General features: G+C 43.2%; 1 protein-coding gene across 1 annotated transcript in view; it reads left to right on the top strand.

The window, feature by feature from the left end:
* IBTK (inhibitor of Bruton tyrosine kinase) overlaps positions 1 to 23,194 on the top strand; it is a 183,793-nt gene that overhangs the window by 128,557 nt on the left and 32,042 nt on the right. Inside the window, 5 exon segments of the mRNA XM_030188611.1 lie at positions 6,115 to 6,227; positions 14,375 to 14,523; positions 17,049 to 17,209; positions 18,187 to 18,282; positions 22,852 to 23,007. Coding sequence (XP_030044471.1) covers positions 6,115 to 6,227; positions 14,375 to 14,523; positions 17,049 to 17,209; positions 18,187 to 18,282; positions 22,852 to 23,007 — 675 coding nt within the window.

Below are 23,194 nucleotides of genomic sequence, written 5' to 3' on the forward strand. Positions count from 1 at the left end.
CAGAGCATAGCCGACATCAATGTGTCAGTGCCGGGCGATCTGCCGGTCGGGGGGAGGTTGAAAGTTTTTCACCAAAGGTGGCCTCTCATAACCTCCGACCAGTGGGTTCTCCAAATAGTCCGGCAAGGATACACCCTCAATTTGGTTTCCAAACCTCCAAATTGCCCACCGGGAGCTCAATCCTACAGCTTCCAGCACAAGCAGGTACTTGCAGAGGAACTCTCCGCCCTTCTCAGCGCCAATGCGGTCGAGCCCGTGCCATCCGGGCAAGAAGGGCTGGGATTCTATTCCGGGTACTTCCTTGTGGAAAAGAAAACAGGGGGGATGCGTCCCATCCTAGACCTAAGGGCCCTGAACAAATATCTGGTCAAAGAAAAGTTCAGGATGCTTTCCCTGGGCACCCTTCTTCCCATGATTCAGGAAAACGACTGGCTATGCTCTCTGGACTTGAAGGACGCCTACACGCACATCCCGATACTGCCAGCTCACAGACAGTATCTGCGGTTTCAGCTGGGCACACGTCACTTCCAGTACTGTGTGCTACCCTTTGGGCTCGCCTCTGCGCTCAGAGTGTTCACGAAGTGCTTGGCTGTAGTAGCAGCGGCGCTTCGCAGGCTGGGAGTGCATGTGTTCCCCTATCTTGGCTGGTAAAGAACACATCCGAGGCAGGAGCTCTACAGTCCATGCAGATGACTATTCGCCTCCTGGAGCTACTGGGATTTGTGATAAGTTATCCAAAGTCCCATCTTCTCCCAGTACAGAGACTCGAATTCATAGGAGCTCTGCTGGATTCTCGGACAGCTCGTGCCTATCTCCCAGAGGCGAGAGCCAACAACTTGTTGTCCCTCGTCTCGCGGGTGCGAGTGTCCCAGCAGATCACAGCTCGGCAGATGTTGAGATTGCTGGGCCACATGGCCTCCACAGTTCATGTGACTCCCATGGCCCGCCTTCACATGCGATCTGCTCAATGGACCCTAGCTTCCCAGTGGTTTCAGGCTGCTGGGGATCTAGAAGACGTGATCCACCTGTCCACGAGTTTTCTCAAATCCCTGTATTGGTGGACGATTTGGTCCAATTTGACTCTGGGACGTCCTTTCCAAATTCATCAGCCACAAAAAGTGTTGACTACGGATGCGTCTCTCCTGGGGTGGGGAGCTCATGTCGATGGGCTTCACACCCAGGGAAGCTGGTTCCTCCAGGAACGCGATCTGCAGATCAATCTTCTGGAGTTACGAGCGGTCTGGAACGCTCTGAAGGCTTTCAGAGATCGGCTGTCCCACCAAATTATCCAAATTCAGACAGACAACCAGGTTGCCATGTATTACATCAACAAGCAGGGAGGCACCGGATCTCGCCCCCTGTGTCAGGAAGCCGTCAGCATGTGGCTCTGGGCTCGCCGTCACGGCATGGTGCTCCAAGCCACCTATCTGGCAGGTGTAAACAACAGTCTGGCCGACAGGTTGAGCAGGATTATGCAACCTCACGAGTGGTCGCTCAACTCCCGAGTAGTGCGACAGATCTTCCAGGTGTGGGGCACCCCCTTGGTACATCTCTTTGCATCTCGAGCCAACCACAAGGTCCCTCAGTTCTGTTCCAGGCTTCAGGCCGACGGCAGACTGACATCGGATGCCTTCCTCCTGGACTGGGGGGAAGGTCTGCTGTATGCTTATCCTCCCATACCTCTGGTGGGGAAGACTTTGTTGAAACTCAAGCAAGACCGAGGCACCATGATTCTGATTGCTCTCTTTTGGCCGCGTCATATCTGGTTTCCTCTTCTTCTGGAGTTGTCCTCCGAAGAACCATGGAGATTGGAGTGTTTTCCGACCCTCATCACACAGGACGAAGGGGCGCTTCTGCATCCCAACCTCCAGTCTCTGGCTCTCACGGCCTGGATGTTGAGAGCGTAGACTTTGCCTCTTTGGGTCTGTCAGAGGGTGTCTCCCGCATCTTGCTTGCTTCCAGGAAAGATTCCACTAAGAGGAGTTACTTCTTTCTGTGGAGGAGGTTTGCCGTCTGGTGTGACAGCAAGGCCCTAGATCCTCGCTCTTGTCCTACACAGACCCTGCTTGAATACCTTCTGCACTTGTCTGAGTCTGGTCTCAAGACCAACTCTGTAAGGGTTCACCTTAGTGCAATCAGTGCATACCATTACCGTGTGGAAGGTAAGCCGATCTCAGGACAGCCTTTAGTTGTTCGCTTCATGAGAGGGTTGCTTTTGTCAAAGCCCCCCGTCAAACCTCCTACAGTGTCATGGGATCTCAATGTCGTTCTCACCCAGCTAATGAAACCTCCTTTTGAGCCACTGAACTCCTGCCATCTGAAGTACTTGACCTGGAAGGTCATTTTCTTGGTGGCAGTTACTTCAGCTCGTAGAGTCAGTGAGCTTCAGGCCCTGGTAGCCCAGGCCCCTTACACCAAATTTCATCATAACAGAGTAGTTCTCCGCACTCACCCTAAGTTCTTGCCAAAGGTTGTGTCGGAGCTCCATCTGAACCAGTCAATTGTCTTGCCAACATTCTTTCCACGTCCTCATTCCTGCCCTGCTGAACGTCAGCTGCACACAATGGACTGCAAAAGAGCATTGGCCTTCTATCTGGAGCGGACACAGCCCAACAGACAGTCCGCCCAATTGTTTGTTTCTTTTGATCCCAACAGGAGGGGAGTGGCTGTGGGAAAACGCACCATATCCAATTGGCTAGCAGATTGCATTTCCTTCACTTACGCCCAGGCTGGGCTGGCTCTTGAGGGTCATGTCACGGCTCATAATGTTAGAGCCATGGCAGCGTCGGTAGCCCACTTGAAGTCAGCCACTATTGAAGAGATTTGCAAAGCTGCGACGTGGTCATTGGTCCACACATTCACATTTCATTACTGCCTGCAGCAGGATACCCGACGCGACAGTCGGTTCGGGCAGTCAGTGCTTCAGAATCTGTTCGGGGTTTAGAATCCAACTCCACCCCCCTAGGCCCATGTTTTTTCTGTTCCAGTCTACACTCTCAGTTAGTTGGATAAATTGTTAGGTCAATCTCAGTTATGTCCTCGCCGTTGCGAGGCCCAATTGACCATGTCTGTTGTTTTGAGTGAGCCTGGGGGCTAGGGATACCCCATCAGTGAGAACAAGCAGCCTGCTTGTCCTCGGAGAAAGCGAATGCTACATACCTGTAGAAGGTATTCTCCGAGGACAGCAGGCTGATTGTTCTCACAAACCCGCCCGCCTCCCCTTTGGAGTTGTGTCTTCCCTTGTCTTTGTCTTGCTACATATGGGACTGACGAACACGAGCCGGTTCGGGCGGGAAGACGGCCGCGCATGCGCGGTGTGCATGGGCGCGCGAGGACTAGCAAAGGCCTTTGCTAGTGAAGTTTCCGATTGGAGGGGCTGCCGTGGACGTCACCCATCAGTGAGAACAATCAGCCTGCTGTCCTCGGAGAATACCTTCTACAGGTATGTAGCATTCGCTTTACAGCATTAATGGCCAGGCGCTAAGTTCCAAATTAGTGCCTGGCCATTTACTACTACTACTACAATACTTAGCATTTCTATAGCGCTGCTAGGGTTACGCATTTACCACATGAGCTCTTACCACCTCCTCTTTACTTGGCAGTAAGGGCTCACGCGCTAACCCTGCAGTAATCAGGCAGCATGCGGCAATGTGGCAACGATGCCGATTACTGCCGGGAACGCCCCCACAGGAGAAAATAAAAAAATATTTTCTACCATGAGAAACTGCATGCGCCAGCTTCAGAACTACCGCTGGGCTCCTGCACTACCCTGGCAGTAGGGCTGATTTGATGCATTCTACCCGTGCGATATCCCCACTGCGCCTTTGTAAAAGGGCTCTCTAATGCCATGACAGGTATAGCACAGTAGTTCATGTCATCTGCCAGAATTCTTAGTGAAGATTTTACTACCCTGAAATTAACACATTTTTCATAAGTAACTGTTGTGTTCTATTGCCAAAAGAAAAATCTTAGGTTGAAGAGACTGTGTGTATTCCAGAAACTCTTACCACATGAATACTTGTGAACGTTGCTAAAGCAAACTGCAGTACATATAGAATGCTTCATTAATCTTTCATTATTGAGTCTGTCTCCCATTAATCTGAGTTAGCGCTCTGCAATGTAGCAGATTTGAGGTTCTACTCCATAATTGAACTTTATATTTCTATGGGCCTTTATATTTCTATGGGCCTAGCAGACAGCACATTCTAACATAGTAACATAGTAGATGACGGCAGAAAAAGATCTGCACGGTCCATCCAGTCTGCCCAACAAGATAAACTCATATGTGTTACTTTTTGTGTATACCCTACTTTGATTTGTACCTGTCCTCTTCAGGGCACAGACCGTATAAGTCTGCCCAGCACTATCCCCGCCTCCCAACCACCAGCCCCGCCTCCCACCACCGGCTCTGGCACAGACCGTATAAGTCTGCTCAGCACTATCCCCGCCTCCCAACCACCAGCCCCACCTCCCACCACCGGCTCTGGTACCCAATCTCGGCTAAGCTCCTGAGGATCCATTCCTTCTGAACAGGATTCCTTTATGTTTATCCCATGCACGTTTGAATTCCGTTACCGTTTTCATTTCCACCACCTCCCGCGGGAGGGCATTCCAAGCATCCACCACTCTCTCCTTGATGTATACCTGATCTTGATTTGTCCATGCCATTTTTAGGGCATAGACCATAGAAGTCAGCCCAGAACTGTTCTTATTCTAAAACTTCTGAAGTTGTTGTTGAAGCCCCTGAAAAGCTCCATTCCAGCCCATTCAAGTCTATCCAGCCACAATCAGGGCACAGACCATTGAAGTTTGCCCAGTACTGGCTTTGCTTCCTAAATTCCCAGTGTTGCCACCTAGTCTCCGCTGAGCTTCTTTCGATCCATTCCTTCTAAACAGGATTCTATGTGTTTATCACAAGCATTTTTAAATTCCATTACGGTTTTCATCGCCACCACCTGCCGCGGGAGGGCATTCCAAGTATCCACCACCCTCTCAGTGAAAAAATACTTCCTGACATTATTCCTGAGTTGGCCTCCCTTCAGCCTCAATTCATGTCCTCTAGTTCTACCACCTTCCAATTTCTGTAAAAGGTTTGTTTGTGGATTAATACCTTTCATATATTTGAACGTCTGTATCATATCACCCCCGTCTCTCCTCATAGTCTTACTATGCAAATTGTATACCATTTTTTCACTTTTCTTTGAACCACTTCCATTTTTTTTTAATATCTTTAGCAATACTCCAAGTGGAGCCTCACCAATGATTTGTACAGGGGCATCAACACCTCCTACTGGTTATACCCCTCTCTATATAGCCTAGCACCCTTCTGGCCATGGCCACCGTCTTGTGGCATTGTTTCGTCACCTTGAGATCTTCAGACACTACCACCCCAAGGTCCATCTCCCGAGCCGAGCTTACTAATCTCTCCCCTCCTATCCAGTACATCTCTCTTGTATTTCTGTACCTCAAGTGCATCACTCTGCACTTCTTTGCATTAAATTTTAACTGCCAGACCTTGACCATTCTTACAACATTTGGAGATCCCTTCTCATGGTTTGTACACCCTCTAGGGTATCCACTCTATTGGCTATCTTCATGTCACCCCCAAAAAGGCAAACTTTTCCTTCTAACCCTCCAGCACTGTCTCTCACAAATATATTAAACAGAATTGGCCCTAGAACCAATCCCTGAGGCACTCCACTACTCTTTCCTTTCCTCCACGTGGATATGCACTTGTAAATGTCCATGCCTAAAATTTTTATCTGCTCTAGGGCCAATGTAGGCATACATTCTGCCACTTACATTAGTATTCTGTAAAGACAAGTAGGCCCCTGCATGGCTTTATAAAATTAACCTAAAATAGGTACCTAAAAGTGCTCATACACTAGGTGCTCTTATAAAATTATCCTCAACAAAATTTATGTCTATATATATAAATATATATTTTTTTTATGCATGTATAATTTTTTTCGGTATTATGAGTAAAAGGAGGTGCACAAATGACAGTGACCTATAAAAACAAATCTTCAGGTTATACTGTCATTTTTCTGAAAAGGACTCCACTCTTTTGCAAACAAAATCCAAATATTTTTGTGTGTCTTTTTATTTTCACAGGGAAGCACTTTCCAAAAAGGCAAAAACAAAGGTCAAAAAGAAACCAAGAAGACGTTCAGACAGCTCTGGGGGATACAACCTTTCAGATATTATTCAAAGTCCTCCGTCTACAGGTTAGTGAGACGGAGGGAAACTACATAGCTTGTATTAGTGTATTAAAATAATAAATGCAGCTTAAAGCCATTGTACAATGTGACCCCAAAGTTCTTTGATGCTTAAGAGACAGTATCTAATGTTATGCAACTGTATACAATGGGGCTCATTTTAGAAAATTGTCTAAAAAGTGGCATAAAGCAGCATTTGGACATTTTTCCACAAAAACGTCAAAAATCAGTATTTTTGAAACCTACTTTTCAGACGTTTTTCTATGCTGTTCGTCTACAGTGTGCCCAAATCTCAAAAGGGTGTGTTGGGGACATGTTAAGGGTGGGATTTGGGCGTTCCTAAGACATAATGGAACAAAACAAAACTAAAACAAAGACGTTTTGAGCTAGACCTGTTTTTTAACAAATAAGGCACAAAAAGGTGCCCTAAATGACCAGATGACCACTGGAGGGAATCAAGGATGACCCCCTCCCACCTCCCCGAAATGTGAATAGAAATATGACATACCAGCCTCTATGACAGCCTCAAATGTTGCCAGGTCTGCTAGAGCAGCATGCAGGTCCCTGGTGCAGTGTGAGATTCGTGGAAACTGTGACCCCTCCCAAAGTCACCAAAACCTTAGTGTACCCATATATAGATTCCCCCCTTCACCCATAAGGGCTATTGCGTAATGTACAGTGGAGGACAGTGTGTTTTGGGTGGGTTTTGGAGGGCTCAGGGGACAAAGGTAAGATGTGTTCCTGGGAGTATTTTTATGGAGTGTCCCCTAGGGTGCTCCATTGCTTTCCTGTGATGTCTGGGGGACCAGTCTGCTAAAATTGCTGGCTCCTCTTACATTCCAATGCCATGAATCTCTACGTTTTGCAATTCTTTTTTTTTTTTTTTTTTTGAAAATGGACCAAAAAACAAAACATCTAAAGCACAAAACTTTACTCGAAACAGTATTTTTGAAAAAAAATATATATTTTTTTCTTTTTCGAAAATGACCTTATTTCCTATTCATATTTTGGTTGTTTTGTTCAAAATGTCCAAAGTCGGACTTAGACGTCATATCGAAAATGCCCCATCACGTGTGCAGTACACTTGTTCCATTAAATTGCAGGTAATGAGACACGTTACCCTCATCAAGGAGGTGCCAACAAATGGCATTAATTATTTTAATTCTGCATTTAAATAAGTAGGGAAAAGGTTTGTACTTATTGCCTGTATTTTATAAAATGTGCACATAACTGGTTTTCATTTTGCATTGTTTTCTGGGGATGGTCACCTAAAACCTTTTTGTGTTGCTTTTGTTTAAGTGTGCAGTATGCACATATAGGAGGAAAGTCCATAAATGGTGCCGATAAATTGGGCACTCTATGCTGTTCTGTAAAGGGTGCTCCAGGATGAGTGCTCTTTATAAAATAGTAGAGAGCACCAAATTCCATGATGAACTTTGGGTGTGAGGAGCTGTGCCACTTGAAACCTGGTGTAAATTCTGGTGCACAAGTTGGGTGTAGATCCCCGCTTTTCTGTAACACTGCGTGCATGATTTGTGACCTGCTCATGCCCCTCCCATGGCCACATCCTCTTTTGAGTTGTGTGTGATTCAATTTAGGGGCCCATTGTTACAGAACAGTGCGCAGCCGGCTCAGCGCCCAAATCATAATTAGTGCCAGTTAATTATGGGGTCCTTTTACTAAGACGCACTAGCGTTTTTAGGAATACATAGGAATACATTGGTGTCTCTAGCATTTAGTGTGTACCTGTTTTTAGCGCATGCTAAAAACGCTAGTGCGTCTTAGTAAAAGGGCCCCTAAGTTATTTATTTACTTTGTTATTTATAATCTGTTCAGTCTGAAAATTCTTAGTGGAGAACAACGAAACATATATAATTTAAAATATACAAAATACATATCAGATTGACAATCAACATCAGAGCTCCATTATCATAGTAAAAAATTATTTATAGCAATTATCCCTTCAGCATCCTGGCAATAAACATCTCAGATCTAATTATAAATCAGTTCCAGTATCACATTTCAGTTGTTACGATTCAGTTTACTCCATATGATTGTTGAAATACTAAGGTTTTCAGTTCCTTTTTAAACTGTCCTATGTACTGAATTGCTCTTGTACGGAAGGGAATTCCTTAATTTAGAGCCAATAATTTAAAAAAATGGAAGACAATACTCCTCAAGCCTTACTATATTAAAGAACGGTACATCAATTTGTATTTTATTAGCTGATCTGAGAGTCCCTGATGGATGATATCATCTAAGATTTGTTGAGACTATCACAGAAACAAAATTATTAAATACTTTGAAAACTAGCAGCAATATTCTAAATTTAATATGTTGTTCACTTGGTAGCCGATGTAAGCTTTTCAATACAGGTATAATATGAACAAGTCAAGAACATCCCATTACCACTCTCGATGTGGCATTCTGTGTCACTTGCAAAACTCTTAAATAAGATTTTGGAATCCTAATCAGCAAATCATTGCAATATTCAGAACAAGGACTAATGACACTCTGTATCACCATTCTAAAATTGGACTGTTCCATAATCTTTGATTCTTCTAACAGTTCTTAATTTGAAAAAAACCTGTTTAACTATTTTTGAAACTTGTGACTTCATAGTTTTGGCAGAATCAAGAATTATCCCTAAATTCCAAATATTCTGGGCAATGGGAATTTTCACATCATCTATTGAGAAGTGGGTAGGGAGGTCATCTGAAGGGATTCCAGATATAAATAAGATTTGAGTATTTGCGACATTCAACTTCAAATGATTTCTTTCATCCACTGCCCAATAGAGCGCAAACTCAGCCAAAGCATATCAAAACAATCTTCTATAGATTTATCAGTGTTCAACAAAAACTGAATATCATCAGCATATATTTGAAATGGAAGGCTAAAGCAATGTAACACTTTACACAAGGGGAGCAGAAAAACATTGAACAAAATCGCTGATAAACAGGATCCCTGTGGGACTCCTGTTAAACAGACCGTCTCAGACTTAATAGTGTCTTTTATGACTCAAAAATGTCTCCCTGCCAAAAAGGATCAAAACCAATTTAGTACTACGCTGCCTATTCCTACCATTTGTAAATGATTTAATAATATCTCATGTCTAGATATTTCAGCAGTGTTGGACACTGTTAAAGTAACAATTTTTTTTTAAATTAGGATTTATTTACCGCCTTTTTGAAGCAATTCACTCAAGGTGGTGTATAGTAAGAATAGATCAAACATGAACAATAGGCAATTACATCAGTAAAAATATTCAAATAACAATACAAAGTATGGCATAGTATACTGTTTGCATAGTAAATGGCATAGTATACTGTTTGCAGTAGGAATGGATCCTCAGAAGCTTAGCCAAAATTGGGTGGCGGAGCAGGTGGGGGAAGAGAGGTTGGTGGTTGGGAGGCGAGGATAGTGGAGGGCAGACTTATACGGTCTGTGCCAGAGCCGGTGATGGGAGGCGGGACTGGTGGTTGGGAGGTGGGAAATACTGCTGAGCAGACGTGTACGGTCTGTGCCCTGAAAAAGGCAGGTACAAATCAAGATAAGGTATACACATATGAGTTTATCTTGTTGGGCAGACTGGATGGACCATGCGTCTTTTTCTGCCATCATCTACTATGTTACTATGTATGTTATGTTACAATGTCAACACAATATGTAATAGAACATTTTAATTGATAGTGAAGGGTAAAGCAAAGATGGAACATATAGATGGGTAAGAGAGTAAGAAGAGTTAGAAAGGTGACTAATTTAAATAAAGTTGCACATGAGTTCAGAGATGGTTAACGTATAGATAGATAAGAGAGTAAGTGGAGTTAGAAAATAAGGTGACTAATTTAAAGAAAGGTGCACATGAGGTCAGAAAGATGGTTAAATATTATCTCAGCTAGGGTAGGAGTGGATAAACATGTCCTACTGCAGTATGTGCAGCCTGTAGTGAGACTAACAAGTTAGTTACTTCTTCCATTAAAGGCTTGGTTGAAGAGCCAAGCTTTCACCTGCGTTCTGAAGTACAGATAGTCTTGTGTAAAGTGGAGCCTTTCATCTTAATTAAAGAAAATATATCCATCTAAGTCCTTTGCTTCTTTTTGTAAAACATAACATTAAGAAACGAGAAAACGATTTCCCTTATCAAAATCAGCTTTTATCCTATCTAACAAGGAAATAGCATTTCAGTGTCATGCAAAACTCTGGACCTAAACTAATTCTGATGTAAGAAAATCTAATGGGTATAAAGAAAATCTACCCATTGATCATAGACAACTCTTGCAATCATTTTGGCAAGGATCTAAAGAGCAATTTTTCATTAGAGGTTTTACAGCAGCAATCTTCAAATTCTCCGGCACCTTACTTTTGATCGGTGTCTTATTCCTGCAGTTTTCAACCCAGTCCTCAGGGAACACTCAGCCAGTCAGGGTTTTCAGGATATCCCCATTCAGTTTAATGGGGATATCCTGATAACCCCAATGCCGATTCAAATGCGTGCTGTTCGAATAGAGGGGCATAATCGAAAGGGACGTCCAAGTTTTGATGACGCAAAATGTCCTGATGCAGGGGCGGGGAAACCTGTATTGTCAAAACAAGATGGATGTCCATCTTTTGTTTTGATACTATGGTCAGGGACGTCCAAATCTTGAAATTTTGGTCATCCTTAGAGATGGTCATCCCTTGCAAGCCCTTTGGTCTTGGGAGGAGCCAGCATTTCTAGTGCACTAGTCCCCCTGACATGCCAGGACACCACTCGGCCACCCTAGGGGGCATTGCAGTGGACTTCAGAAATTGCTCCCAGGTACATAGCTCCCTTACCTTGTGTGCTGAGCCACCCAAGCCTCCCCCCCTAAAACCCACTACCCCCAACTGTACACTACTACCATAGCCCTTACGGGTGAAGGGGGGCACCTAGATGTGGGTACAGTGGGTTTGTCGTGGGTTTTGGAGGGCTCGCTGTTTCCTCCACAAATGTAACAGGTAGGGGGGTATGGGCATGGGTCCGCTTGAATGAAGTGCACTGCATCCACTAAAACTGCTCCAGGGACCTGCATACTGCTGTTATGGACCTGAGTATGACAAAGGAGTAACGGGAGGTCATCCCCGATTCCTGCCGGTGGTCATCTGGTCATTTCGGGCACCTTTTTGTGCCTTGGTCGTGAGAAAAACACGGCCAGGTAAAGTCGTCCAAGTACTCGTCAGGGATGTCCTTTTTTTTCCATTATGGGTCAAGGACGTCCTAGTGTTAGGCACGCCCAAGTCCCGCCTTCACTACGCTTCCAATACGCCCCCTTGAACTTTGGGCATCCCTGCGACGGAAAGCAGTTGGGGATGTCCAGAATCGACTTTCGATTATACTGATTTGGACGACCCTGTGAGAAGGATGTCCATCTTCCGATTTGTGTCGCAAGATGGGCGTCCTTCTCTTTCGAAAATGAGCCCAATAGTGTGCACTTTTGATGGCAAACAGCATGCATTTGAAACAAATGTCCATTCCTATTGCTTCTCCACTTTACATCACATCATAATAACACATGGCAGCATATATTACCTGATAAGTGTTATAATCATAAAAATCCTCTATAAGTAGGTCATAAATTAATTTTATTTATTTACTGGGATTTATTAACTACCTTTATGAAGAGATTCACCCAAGGCAGTGTACAGCAGGTACCATTTTAACATAAACAACTTAGTTTTGTTAACATCATAACAATTGTAAAATGACCAAGTATAAACATAAATACAGTAAATGAGGCAAACTTGAAAACAGCAAACTGAAAACTAATAATAGGACTGCCATAAAACAGAATCAAAAATATACATATTTAACAGCACTGAAATCCAAATACCAGAGATATAATACAATGTTAGCATAATACTAATGATATTCTAATAAGAACATTCAACTAACAGATATGATGCTAATGCTTTTCTACAATATAGCTTATCGTATAGCTGAGGGACCAAGTGCAGATACAGAGATGGGGGCAAGATGGTTGGTACAGGGTCAGTTGGGATAAATAGATGGTTGGCTAAACTCGAGGCAAGTATTTTGTACAGTTAAGCAACGTATAAGGGACTGATCTAAGTTAGTGTGTGTAGCAAGCTAGTCAAAGGTGCAGAATGAATGTATAGTCAGTCACCCTATGAGGCTTTCGCCTGCTTCCTGAAGTAGAGGTAGTCTCAAGTTATACATAGTCCCTCTGGGAGTAAATTCTAGAGCGTGAAGGCTACTCCTGAGAAGGCTCGCTGGCGGGTATCACATCGTACAATTTCTTTTGACAAGGCGACAGATAGTGATGATCCTTGAGAAGAACCTTAGAGGTCTCAAAGATGTGTAAAGGGCTAACTTATTCTTTAACTACTCTGGCCCATTTTGTCTGAGGATCTTGAAAATCAAAGAATTTTAAACTTAGCCCTGTAAGGTAGTGGTAGCCAGTGTAGTTTTTGCAGGAAGGGTGTGATGAGGTCACGCCACTTGCAGTCTTCTATCAGTCGTGCTTTAGCATTCTGAATTAGCTAGAGCTGATGGAATGTACAGGACATTACAGTAGTCTAATCATGATGTTATCATGGCATGGACCACTGTGGGCTCCTTCTACTGATTAGCAGAACGCTGAATGCGAAGAAGCTCATTCAGTTCCCATGGGCTTCTTTGCATTCAGCACATGCTAATTGGTAGCGCTGCCTCATAAAGGAGGCCAAAGAATTTTGGTATTCCTTCTTTACAGATACCACTCTGTTTGCCTTCAGTGTTGGTAGAATCTTAGGGGCCATTTTACTAAACCATGCTAGGCACTAGCACTTGCCCTACCATACAGCTGAGGCAGGACGTGCTGAGGCATCCTGCAGTAGTGTGTCCATCAGTAGTGCTAATCCTGTGCTGAAAAATATTTAATTTTCAGCACAGGAGGTGTGACAGTCTGCGGAGAAGAGGCATGCCCTATGCTAATCAGGTAGTGAACACTGCCCAATTATTGCAGGGTTAGCACGGGAGCCCTTAGCGCCAATAAAATAGATGTTGATAAGGGTTCCAGCTGTAATGGCCACTTGCTGATTGGGAAGTTAGCACATGGCCATTAAAGAATATAGAAATGCAGCAATTTTACCGCTACGCTTAAAATGGTCACTATGTGGAAAACCCACACGCTGACAACAGTTCTGGCCACTTTTCAATTGAAACAGCTTCCTTAGAGATCCTTTTTGAAGGCTATTCTAGGCTGAATACAAATTTGTGTGTGGCCACTTATGTTTTCTCCTATGCACAGAAGATAAAATTATTTGACAGAGTTGGAAATTTTGCACACCCAAGTTAGGAGTCATCTTGTCAATTTATATATTTTCTCTTCTCTATATCTTTCCAATATATGTGCTGCTGAAGCAAGCTTTTAACAAGTTTACAAGCTAAATTTAAATTTTTTCATGCATAAAAAAAATGTAAACCCCATAAATAAAAAACAAAAATTTTAACATTCTTTTCTAATTTACATATAAATGTTTTGATTTCAAACTGAGTGGCCCTTTCACTAAACTGCAGTAAGCATTGATGCGTGGTGTTACTGCAGGTTAAAAACCACTACTGCGAGGTGCGCTCAGGTGTCCCACTGCAGTTTTGGGATCGGCGTGTGCTTCCTATGCACTAAAAAATAGAGTTGGGATAGGTCAGAGAGAGTAGGCGTCTACTGTGCTTCATCGCCGCACGCTAACCAATTAGTGCGTGATTAGTGCATGAGCCCTTACGGCATAGAAAATAGGTTTTGGTAAGTGCTCGTGTGCTATTGGGAATTATGGAAAATCGGCCATTTTACTGCCACGCCAAAAGGTCTTCAGTGCTCGGGAAAAACCCACATTGGGGATAGCGCTGGTCACTTTCTAGTGCTGCTTAGAAGAAGGGCACCAGAGTTTTTTTGTATTTTATTTTTATACAGGATCTTCATTTATATTTTCTCCAATTAGTAGGATTTGGCAAAGCATTTATGAAGATACAAAGTAAAAAATAAAAAAAAAGTATAAATGCATTATTTGTTGTTTTGAAAGGTTTTGGTGCACTTGACATGTGAACTTCCTTCGTTCTTTAATTAGAATAAAATATTTTATGTCTAATTACATTTTTATGTATTTGTGCTTCCTTTGCTTATGTTCAAACCTGTAAGGCCTATTAAAATTGGGAAAAGCGAACTCTGTGGAGTCTCTTCAGGAGTTGCTTATGTCTGATTCTGAAGGAAGCTATGTGGGAACAGGCAGTCCGAGAGATTTACATTCACCCGATTTCATAACTGCATTTCATCCTGAAAAAACTGAGGTATGGCAGCTCAAATATACTTGTTTCTACCTTACTGTTATCACTTTTAAAAACATTTAATTTTTCAATTTGGTAGTATCTTTGTCCATTCTGTCCCTTGTCCTGAAAAAGCCAAATGTGTTCATTAACAATGTTGATTTGACTTAATATCAGAGGGATTCAAAGTGAATGGACTGTGTTGGCATTTGCACACTGGCAGCCACTAGTGCAGCTTAGTAAACTGGGGGGGGGGGGGGGGAGGTTAGTCAGCGATTGAGACAGACATAGGGAAGCCACTGCTTGCCCTTGGATTGGTAGCATGGAATGTTTCTACTATTTGGGTTTCTGTCAGGTACTTGTGACCTGGATTGGCCACTGTTAGTAACAGGATACTGAGGTAGATGGACCATTGGTCTGATCCAGTATGGCTATTCTTATATTCTTTGTGATACCCCGAGAGAAGATTAGCGGGGGGGCCTTTGGAATAACAAAGTCAGACAAAGGAGTTCAATGAAAACAGTCTTAAGCAGGCCTCAGGCTGGCAAGGCCTGAACACAGTCTGTTGCTGGTGGCTGTTAGGGCGGCCCTGCCCCAAACACAGCCTGTGAGTCTTTCTCAGTTCTTCTTCGAGTACTAGGTTCTGACTCCAGCCAGATCCCAGAGCAAGGCTTGTCAGTTTCAAACAAGAAGCAAAATCGGCTTACCTCAGCCAGGTCAGAATTCTTAATCATAGGTTGTGGTGACATACCGTGGGGCTTCGACTTCTTCTTCTCTATGGGCCCTCTTAACCTTAGTCAGGCCCTTATATATTTCCTGGTCTATGCTCCACCCCTCTACCCTGGCTCACTTCCTCCCAGGCGGGGCTAGTACTCTTAAGGTGGCTCAAGCTGTCTCTGGGATTACTCTTAAGGGTTGAGGGTCAGAGTTCTATAAATCCCCATCAGATTCTTATATATCTAAAAAAGTCTTATCTTCCCTTTATACCATATTGGCTATTTTTTCTTCCATTTGCATCTTTGCTTTCCTAACTACTGTATCACAAAAGAACATTGCATCCTATCCCATGACTTTTTTTTTATTTTCTCAGGAGTCTCTCATGAAGAACTTTGTCAAAAGCTTTCTGAAAATCTAGCCACCCTATAATAGATATATATAGATGATGTGGAGGGTCATAATCGAACGGGGCGCCCAAGTTTTCCTGAGGACATCCTCACAGGACGTCCTGGTGAAGGGGCGTGGAAACCCGTATTATCGAAACAAGATGGGCGTTCATCTTTTGTTTCGATAATATGGTCGGGGACGCCCAAATCTCAACATTTAGGTCGACCTTAGAGATGGTCGTCCCCGGTTTTCGGCGATAATGGAAACCGAGGACGCCCATCTCAGAAACAACCAAATGCAAGCCCTTTGGTCGTGGGAGGAGCCAGCATTCGTAGTGCACTGGTCCCCCTCACATGCCAGGACACCAACCAGGCACCCTAGGGGGCACTGCAGTGGACTTCCCAAATTGCTCCCAGGTGCATAGCTCCCTTACCTTGGGTGCTGAGCCCCCCCAAAACCCACTACCCACAACTGTACAACACTACCATAGCCCTTACGGGTGAAGGGAGGCACCTACATGTGGGTACAGTGGGTTTCTGGTGGGTTTTGAAGGACTCACATTTAGCACCTCAAGTGTAACAGGTAGGGGGGGATGGGCCTGGGTCCACCTGCCTGAAGTGCTCTGCACCCACTAAAACTGCTTCAGGGACCTGCATACTGCTGTCAGGGAGCTAGGTGTGACATTTGAGACTGGCATAGAGGCTGGCAAAAAGTATTTTTAAAGTATGTTTTTTTTAGGGTTGGAGGGGGTTAGTGACCACTGGGGGAGTAAGAGGAGGTCATCCCCAATTCCCTCCGGTGGTCATCTGGTCAGTTCGGGCACCTTCTTGAGGCTTGGTCGCAAGAAAAAATGGACCAAGTAAAGTCGGCCAAGTGCTTGTCAGGGACGCCCTTCTTTTTTCTTTTATCAGCCGAGGATGCCCATGTGTTAAGCATGCCCCAGTCCCGCCTTCGCTACGCTTCCGACACGCCCCCAGGAACTTTGGTCGTCCCCGCGACGGAAAGCAGTTGAGGACGCCCAAAATCAGCTTTCAATTATGCCGATTTGGGCAAACCTGGGAGAAGGGCATCCATCTCCTGATTTGTGTCGAAAGATGGGTGCCCTTCTCTTTCAAAAATAAGCCTGCTATTTATTATGTCATACTGTAGATAATGGTTAAATTGTAAATTGATTCTCAGGAAATTATGTACTTTCAACTCATATTAGTGAAAATATTTGCCTAATTTCTAGTATTATATTAAAATGATGTAGAAATTTAAAAATTCATCAATTGAAACAGTTTCCATGTATTTTGTTTTTTCCAGTTGTTCTGTTAAAACCTGCTTTACCAAAGCTTTTCTTTTCTTTGTTTGTTTCTGGGAAAATACCTTGATGGATTAGATTCTAAGCAGAAGATATTGATATGGTGCCAAAATGTAAATATTTCTCTTATGACCTTTTTCAGATGAAAGTCAAAACTTGTGTTTTGGATTCAAGAGATCCACAGCCTAATGAGGATGTGAAGTCACCTGAAAAAACAAACGTGTCCAAATCTGCTCCACAGTCCATCCCCAGGAATACAAATGTTCATGGAACCTCTCCTAATTGGGTGGCTAGCTCTTTTAGGTAATCACAAAAGAGAGGGTAATACAGCATACAAGCATACAATATAGACAAGAAAAAGCAACGCTGGGCCTTCAAGAAAGAGACAATGGCAGTCCTTTATTGTGAAAAAGACCCGACACGGGCAGTGTTTCGGAGCACAAGCGCCTGCCTCAAGGGTCTAACATAAAGATAATTATAAATACACATTTCATAAAAATTAACATCCATATCATAAAGTAATAAACAATTAAAATGCAAAAACATAAAAATAATAAGATATAAAATACAATATTAAAAATAAATATATGAGGATGAAGATAACTAAAATAAACTTAAATGAACCATTATGTACAATCATATACGCATTAATAACACCATTTACAAAATCATAGAATGAATTAAAATAATATGATATATTAACCTATTGTGATATGACTCACTCTGTAAATATTATAGTATCATGAGTGTTATGGCAAATTGTGTGTTGTGAGCAAGCAGTGCTCAATATATATCTGCATGGTAAGCCATTCCCCCCCCTTTTTTTCATTTTAATTCATTCTATGATTTTGCAAATGCACTAATGTTGCCGTTAGCATGTGGCCATTTTTAAAATTACTGCATGAGCACTTAATCGCATTCCATTTTGCAGGTGACAGGGGCTCACATGCTATCCCTGTGCTAACCAGTTAGTGCATGATAATGTAGATGCTCAAACTGGTTAGCGCAGGAACATTCACATGTCATCTATGACATGCCTCCTTGAAAAGAATTAGAAATATTTTTTAGTACGTGGTTAGCACATGCACATTTCAGAGTTAGTGCAAGATGCCTGAGTGATTCCCACGATGCTCCATTTCTAGCTGCGTTAGGTGCGTTGGGCCTATCGCAGCTTAGTAAAAGGGCCCCAAAGTTAGCTAGGATGTGAAATATTTGAATGCAGATGTAATAAGATGAAATACAAAGGCCTGGAAAAATAACTTTTAAAAAATTTCTTTCAGCCCTACTAGTGCCCCTGCAATGGATCTAAGAACAATCATGGAAATTGAAGAAAACGTACAAAAAAGTAGAGAAGCTACTGTGAAGGCAAATACAGGGTTAGTTTGTTTATAACATTTGATATATATACTGTCCTTCTCAAAAAAATCAAAGTGGTTTACAGAAGGGTACATAATTACAGAATCTCTATAAGAAAATATGAAATAGTAGGCTATGATTGCAACGGAGCATTTTAATGTCGTTTTTTTGTGCAATGTTAGCTTTCTGTACACATAAATTTGGGCAGTATAAAATATGTAGCCTGTCTGGATCATAGGGTTTCTGAATCATCAAGTTTTAATGTTTTTAAGGAGAACAAAGAAAATGAGTTGGCCATTCATAACTAGACAAGTTGAGTCTTTCAAAACGTCAGCTAGGTCTGATTTATTTCACTATTACCTTACTGCTTTGGATTGTATCTTGATGTCCAGCTTTTTTCTTCCTTTTTTTTTTTCTTTTACATTTTCTGTTGTTTGGTTGTTGTTTTTTTTTGTTGGAACTTGCCTCTGTTTCTTAGTCTGAGTTATTTTAGGCCTGTTCATTTGAGTGAAAGTCTACAAGACTAATAAGAAATCTGCTGAGCCAAAAACTAAAATTGACATTTTTTGTTAATATCAGTCAAGGCATTACAATATTTTTTTTCTTGGAGACTTAACCATTATTATGCAGTAAATGCTAAGACGCCCATAGGAATATACTGCTGGATTCTGTATATCATGCCTTAATTTCCATGCGGAAATTGAAGTGTATTCTATAACAATGTGCGTAACTTAATTAGTTAACTAATCAGCTCTGTCAATTAGATGTTAACAAGAAATTATCAGCACTAATTCCCTACTGTGTCTGTAATATATTTATCTCACTGACTATAACATCACTCTATTTGTTTCACCACTGGAGGTAGCTACTGCCTCACGGTACTATGTAAGCCACATTAAGCCTGCAAATAGGTGGGAAAATGTGGGTTACAAATGTAACAAATAAATAACATAGAGAGGCATAATCGAATGTCGCCGGCCAAATAGATCGCCGGCGCTACAGCTGGCCGGAACCGTATTATCGAAAAAAATGGCCGGCCATCTTTTTTTTTCGATAATACGGTTTAGCCCGGCCAAATGCTGTGGAGTTTGCTGGGTTTGAGATGGCCGGGTTTGTTTTTCAGCGATAATGGAAAGTTATGTCAGCCATCTCAAACCCCAGCCAAATTCAAGGCATTTGGCCGTGGGAGGAGCCAGCATTTTTAGTGCACTGGCCCCTCTGACATGCCAGGACACCAACCAGCCACCCTAGGGGTCACTGCGATGGACTTTAGAAAAGCTCCCACGTGCATAGCTCCCTTACTTTAGGAGCTGAGCCCCCCAACCCCCCCCCCCCCCCCCCCCCAAACCCACTACCCACAAATGTACTGCACCCACTAAAATTGCTCCAGGGACCTGCATACAGCCTCTAGGACTTATTGCTGCTGTATAACTTTGGCACACCAGTTCACACCTGAAGACTAATCTCTCTGAAAAAGTCCTTTCTTGAAATAACTACGTTTACTCACAGTTAACTGCAGATCAGAGCCCCCTGGTACTAAGATTAGCAGTAGGTCAGAGCTGGCACAGTGGTGTACATTGCCCTCTTTCAGCACCATTCAAGGTAAGAACTACGTTCTCTAACGTGGGTAACACAGGAAAGGGAACTAAAACTGGCTTACAAAAATGGCCACTACCGCATGGACTACAACAGGAAACAAAATAGGGCACACTCTGACCCAGTTAGCAGGGGGGAAAAGCACCATGGGAGTAGAGCCCAGTACCCTACACCCACCACAATGCATTGCTAATGTGACTCTGCAGGGCACCTAACAGAAAAGGTGTCACACTCACCCGAGAGCCACATCACAACCAGGGAAAGGCTGTCGGAGGATACAACACATTCTGCTGTCATGGAGGTGGGTACAGTATTTGAGGCTGGCATACAGGCTGGCAAAAAAGGTTTTTATTTTTATTTTTTTAGTTTGGAAGGGGATTGGTGACCACTGGGGGAGTATGGGGAGGTCATACCCCATTCCCTCCAGTGGTCATCTGGTCAGTTGGGGCACCTTTTTGAGGCTTGGTCGTGAAAATAAAAGGACCAAGTAAAGCCGGCGAAATACTGCTTAACGCCGCTTTTTTTTTTCCATTATCGGCGAAAGCCGGCCATCTGGTAGCCACGCCCATGCCCGCCCATGTCCCGCCTTCACTAATCTACCGACACCCCCCCTTGAACTTTCGCCGGCGAAGCGATGGGAAAGCGGCGATGCTGTCAAAAATGCCGCTTTTGATTATACCGATTTCGCCGCTTTTAAGAAATTGCCGGCCATCTCCCGATTTGTGTCGGAACATGGCCGGCGATCACTTTCGATTATAAGCTGGATAGAAGCATAGTAGATGACGGCAGAAAAAGACATGCACGGTCCATCCAGTCTGCCCAACAAGATAAACTCACATGTGCTATTTTTTGTGTATACCTTACCTTGATTTGTACCTGTCTTTTTCAGGGCACAGACCGTATAAGTCTACCCAGCACTATCCCCACCTCCCAACCACCTGCCCCGCCTCCCACCACTGGCTCTGGCACAGACCATATAAGTCTGCCCAGCACTATCCCCACCCCCATGTGCATAACTCGCTAAGTATATTCTGTAACGTGGTGCACATAAATTCTTAGTCACATAGTTGAAAAGGGGGCAGGGCCATGGGCGGGGCATTTTTTTATTCTTTCAAAAAGTACAAAGACTGGGGGACACTCAATGAAGTTACATGGAAATACCTGTAAAACAAATAGTAAATATTATTTCACTGAAGGAATAGCTAAAGTCTGGAACTCGTTGCCAGAGGATGTGGTAACAGATGGTTAGTGTATCTGGGTTTTTAAAAGATTTGGACAAGTTCCTGGAGGAAAAGTCTATTGTCTGCTATTGAGACAGGCAAGGGGAAGCCACTGCTTGCCCTGGGATTGGTAGCATAGAATGTTGCTACTATTTGGGTTTCTGCCAGGTACTTGTGACCTGGATTGGCCAGTGTTGGCAACAAGATACTGTGCTAGATGGACCATTGGTCTGACCCAGTGTGGCTATTCTTATGTTGTTATGTCTCCAGTGCTTTTTAAGATCTTGTTAAACCTCTTGGTAGATGCTGTACATCATTGGTTAGAACGTTGCAAGCTTGTAGGTTAAATTGCAACACTGTTGAGACTTTCCTCCGTCTGCCGACAATTTTTAAGTTGATTCCTGTGTCAGAATTCCAATTCACTGATATGATATAATGCTTTGTCTGGTTGTAATGTGATGCCCCTGATGCAGGCGTAAGCTGAAAAGTGGTCACACCAGGTGTTGTGTTCTATCTGCTACTGATTTTATCTTCAATTAAAAAATAGTATCACCGTATTTCCATTGTTTGTGACCTTTCTCCAACTGTATGACTGTTCATCATTATAACATCAGCTGCCATCTTTTTATAGATGATATCCAGCTCTTTACAAGTATAGATACTAATCAAGAAGAACTCATATCTAGGACTAATGCTTGTCTTCAATGGGTGTGAACCTAATTAAAACAATATTCAGTTAGGATATGGGATTTGATATACTGTCTTTCTGTGGTTACAATCAAAGCAGTTTACATATTATATGCAGGTACTTATTTTAGTACCTGGGGCAGTGGAGGGTTAAGTGACTTGCCCCGAGTTACAGGGAGCTGCGGTGAGACTTGAACCTCATTCCCTTGGTTCTCAGGCCACTGCACTAACCATTAGGCTTCTCCTCCAATCCATAGTTAAACACTATTAGGGCTTTGTAAGTACCTTATTATGACATACACTGCAAATCATGTTATGTGTCCAGAAATCACGGTAAAATAGCCGGGAGCATTGGGCCGCAAAACTGCGGCTTGATGTACGCGGGGCCACTTGTACGCCCCCCCCCCTCCAACAGCATCCTTACCTCCTGATATCTCCTCCCCCCCCACGTAACATCATTCTGTCACGATCGGGCCCTTTGCCCCCAAAGAGGGCCTCAGGGCCTGATGGCTGGGCAGAAATGATCCCCCTTCGCTTCTGCCCAGCCAGCACCGCATCCAGTATGGTGCCCCTAGCAGTAGTCTCACATGACTACTGCTAGGGGGGGGTCATATTTCCATATAAGGAGATATGTCCCTAGCAGTAGTTGCGCCATTTGGATGCTTCACCGGCCGGGCAGGAGTGAAGGAGGATCATTCCTGCCCAACAACCACTGGACCACTAGGTAAGGACCCTGAGGCACTCTCTGGGGCAGGGGGGCCTATCGCTTTGCTGCCCGATGCTCCTGAGCACATGTTATTCTTTTACCATAGAGTTCAACCTGCGGTACTGGGATCCCATAAGTTGCTGAATCCTGCGGGGAATCAAGGTACAGTAAAAGGTGATCTTTTACTGCACCTTGATGAATTTCCCCTTTAATGTTTATTTCTTATGAATGTTTTGTAATTATTATAATTTATTGTACCTTAGTTGGGATGCTGTCCTAAGCGATTTATCAGGTTAGACAATAAACTAATTTATGATAACATATCTAACTGTTATGAAAATCTGTTCTCATTCTTCTCAGTGATGTTATTGATTTTATAGAGGAAGTAAATTGGCTTCTCATGGAATGAAACTTTCTCAGAAGCAGAGGAAAATGATTTCTATGACTATTAAGGAAGTACACAGCAATTCAGAGAATGTTGAAGTAATGGTCACTCAGTTAACACCTACCAGTGCCACAAAATCAGGAAAGACATGGTGCGTATGAAAATAATTGTAACTTGTTTTGGCATGCTGAGATGGATGTCTTAATACCTTTTTAATCTTTTAGGGTGACATATGTAATAGGTACAGAGTTAACACGTTTTTCTGTTGTCAAGCATGTGACTCAGCCACACAAGTAAGTGGATGTCGACATTTGACAGTGCTGAGGCAGAGTAACTCT

This window comes from Microcaecilia unicolor, unplaced genomic scaffold, assembly GCF_901765095.1.
Source record: "Microcaecilia unicolor unplaced genomic scaffold, aMicUni1.1, whole genome shotgun sequence".
NCBI classification, from domain to species: domain Eukaryota; kingdom Metazoa; phylum Chordata; class Amphibia; order Gymnophiona; family Siphonopidae; genus Microcaecilia; species Microcaecilia unicolor.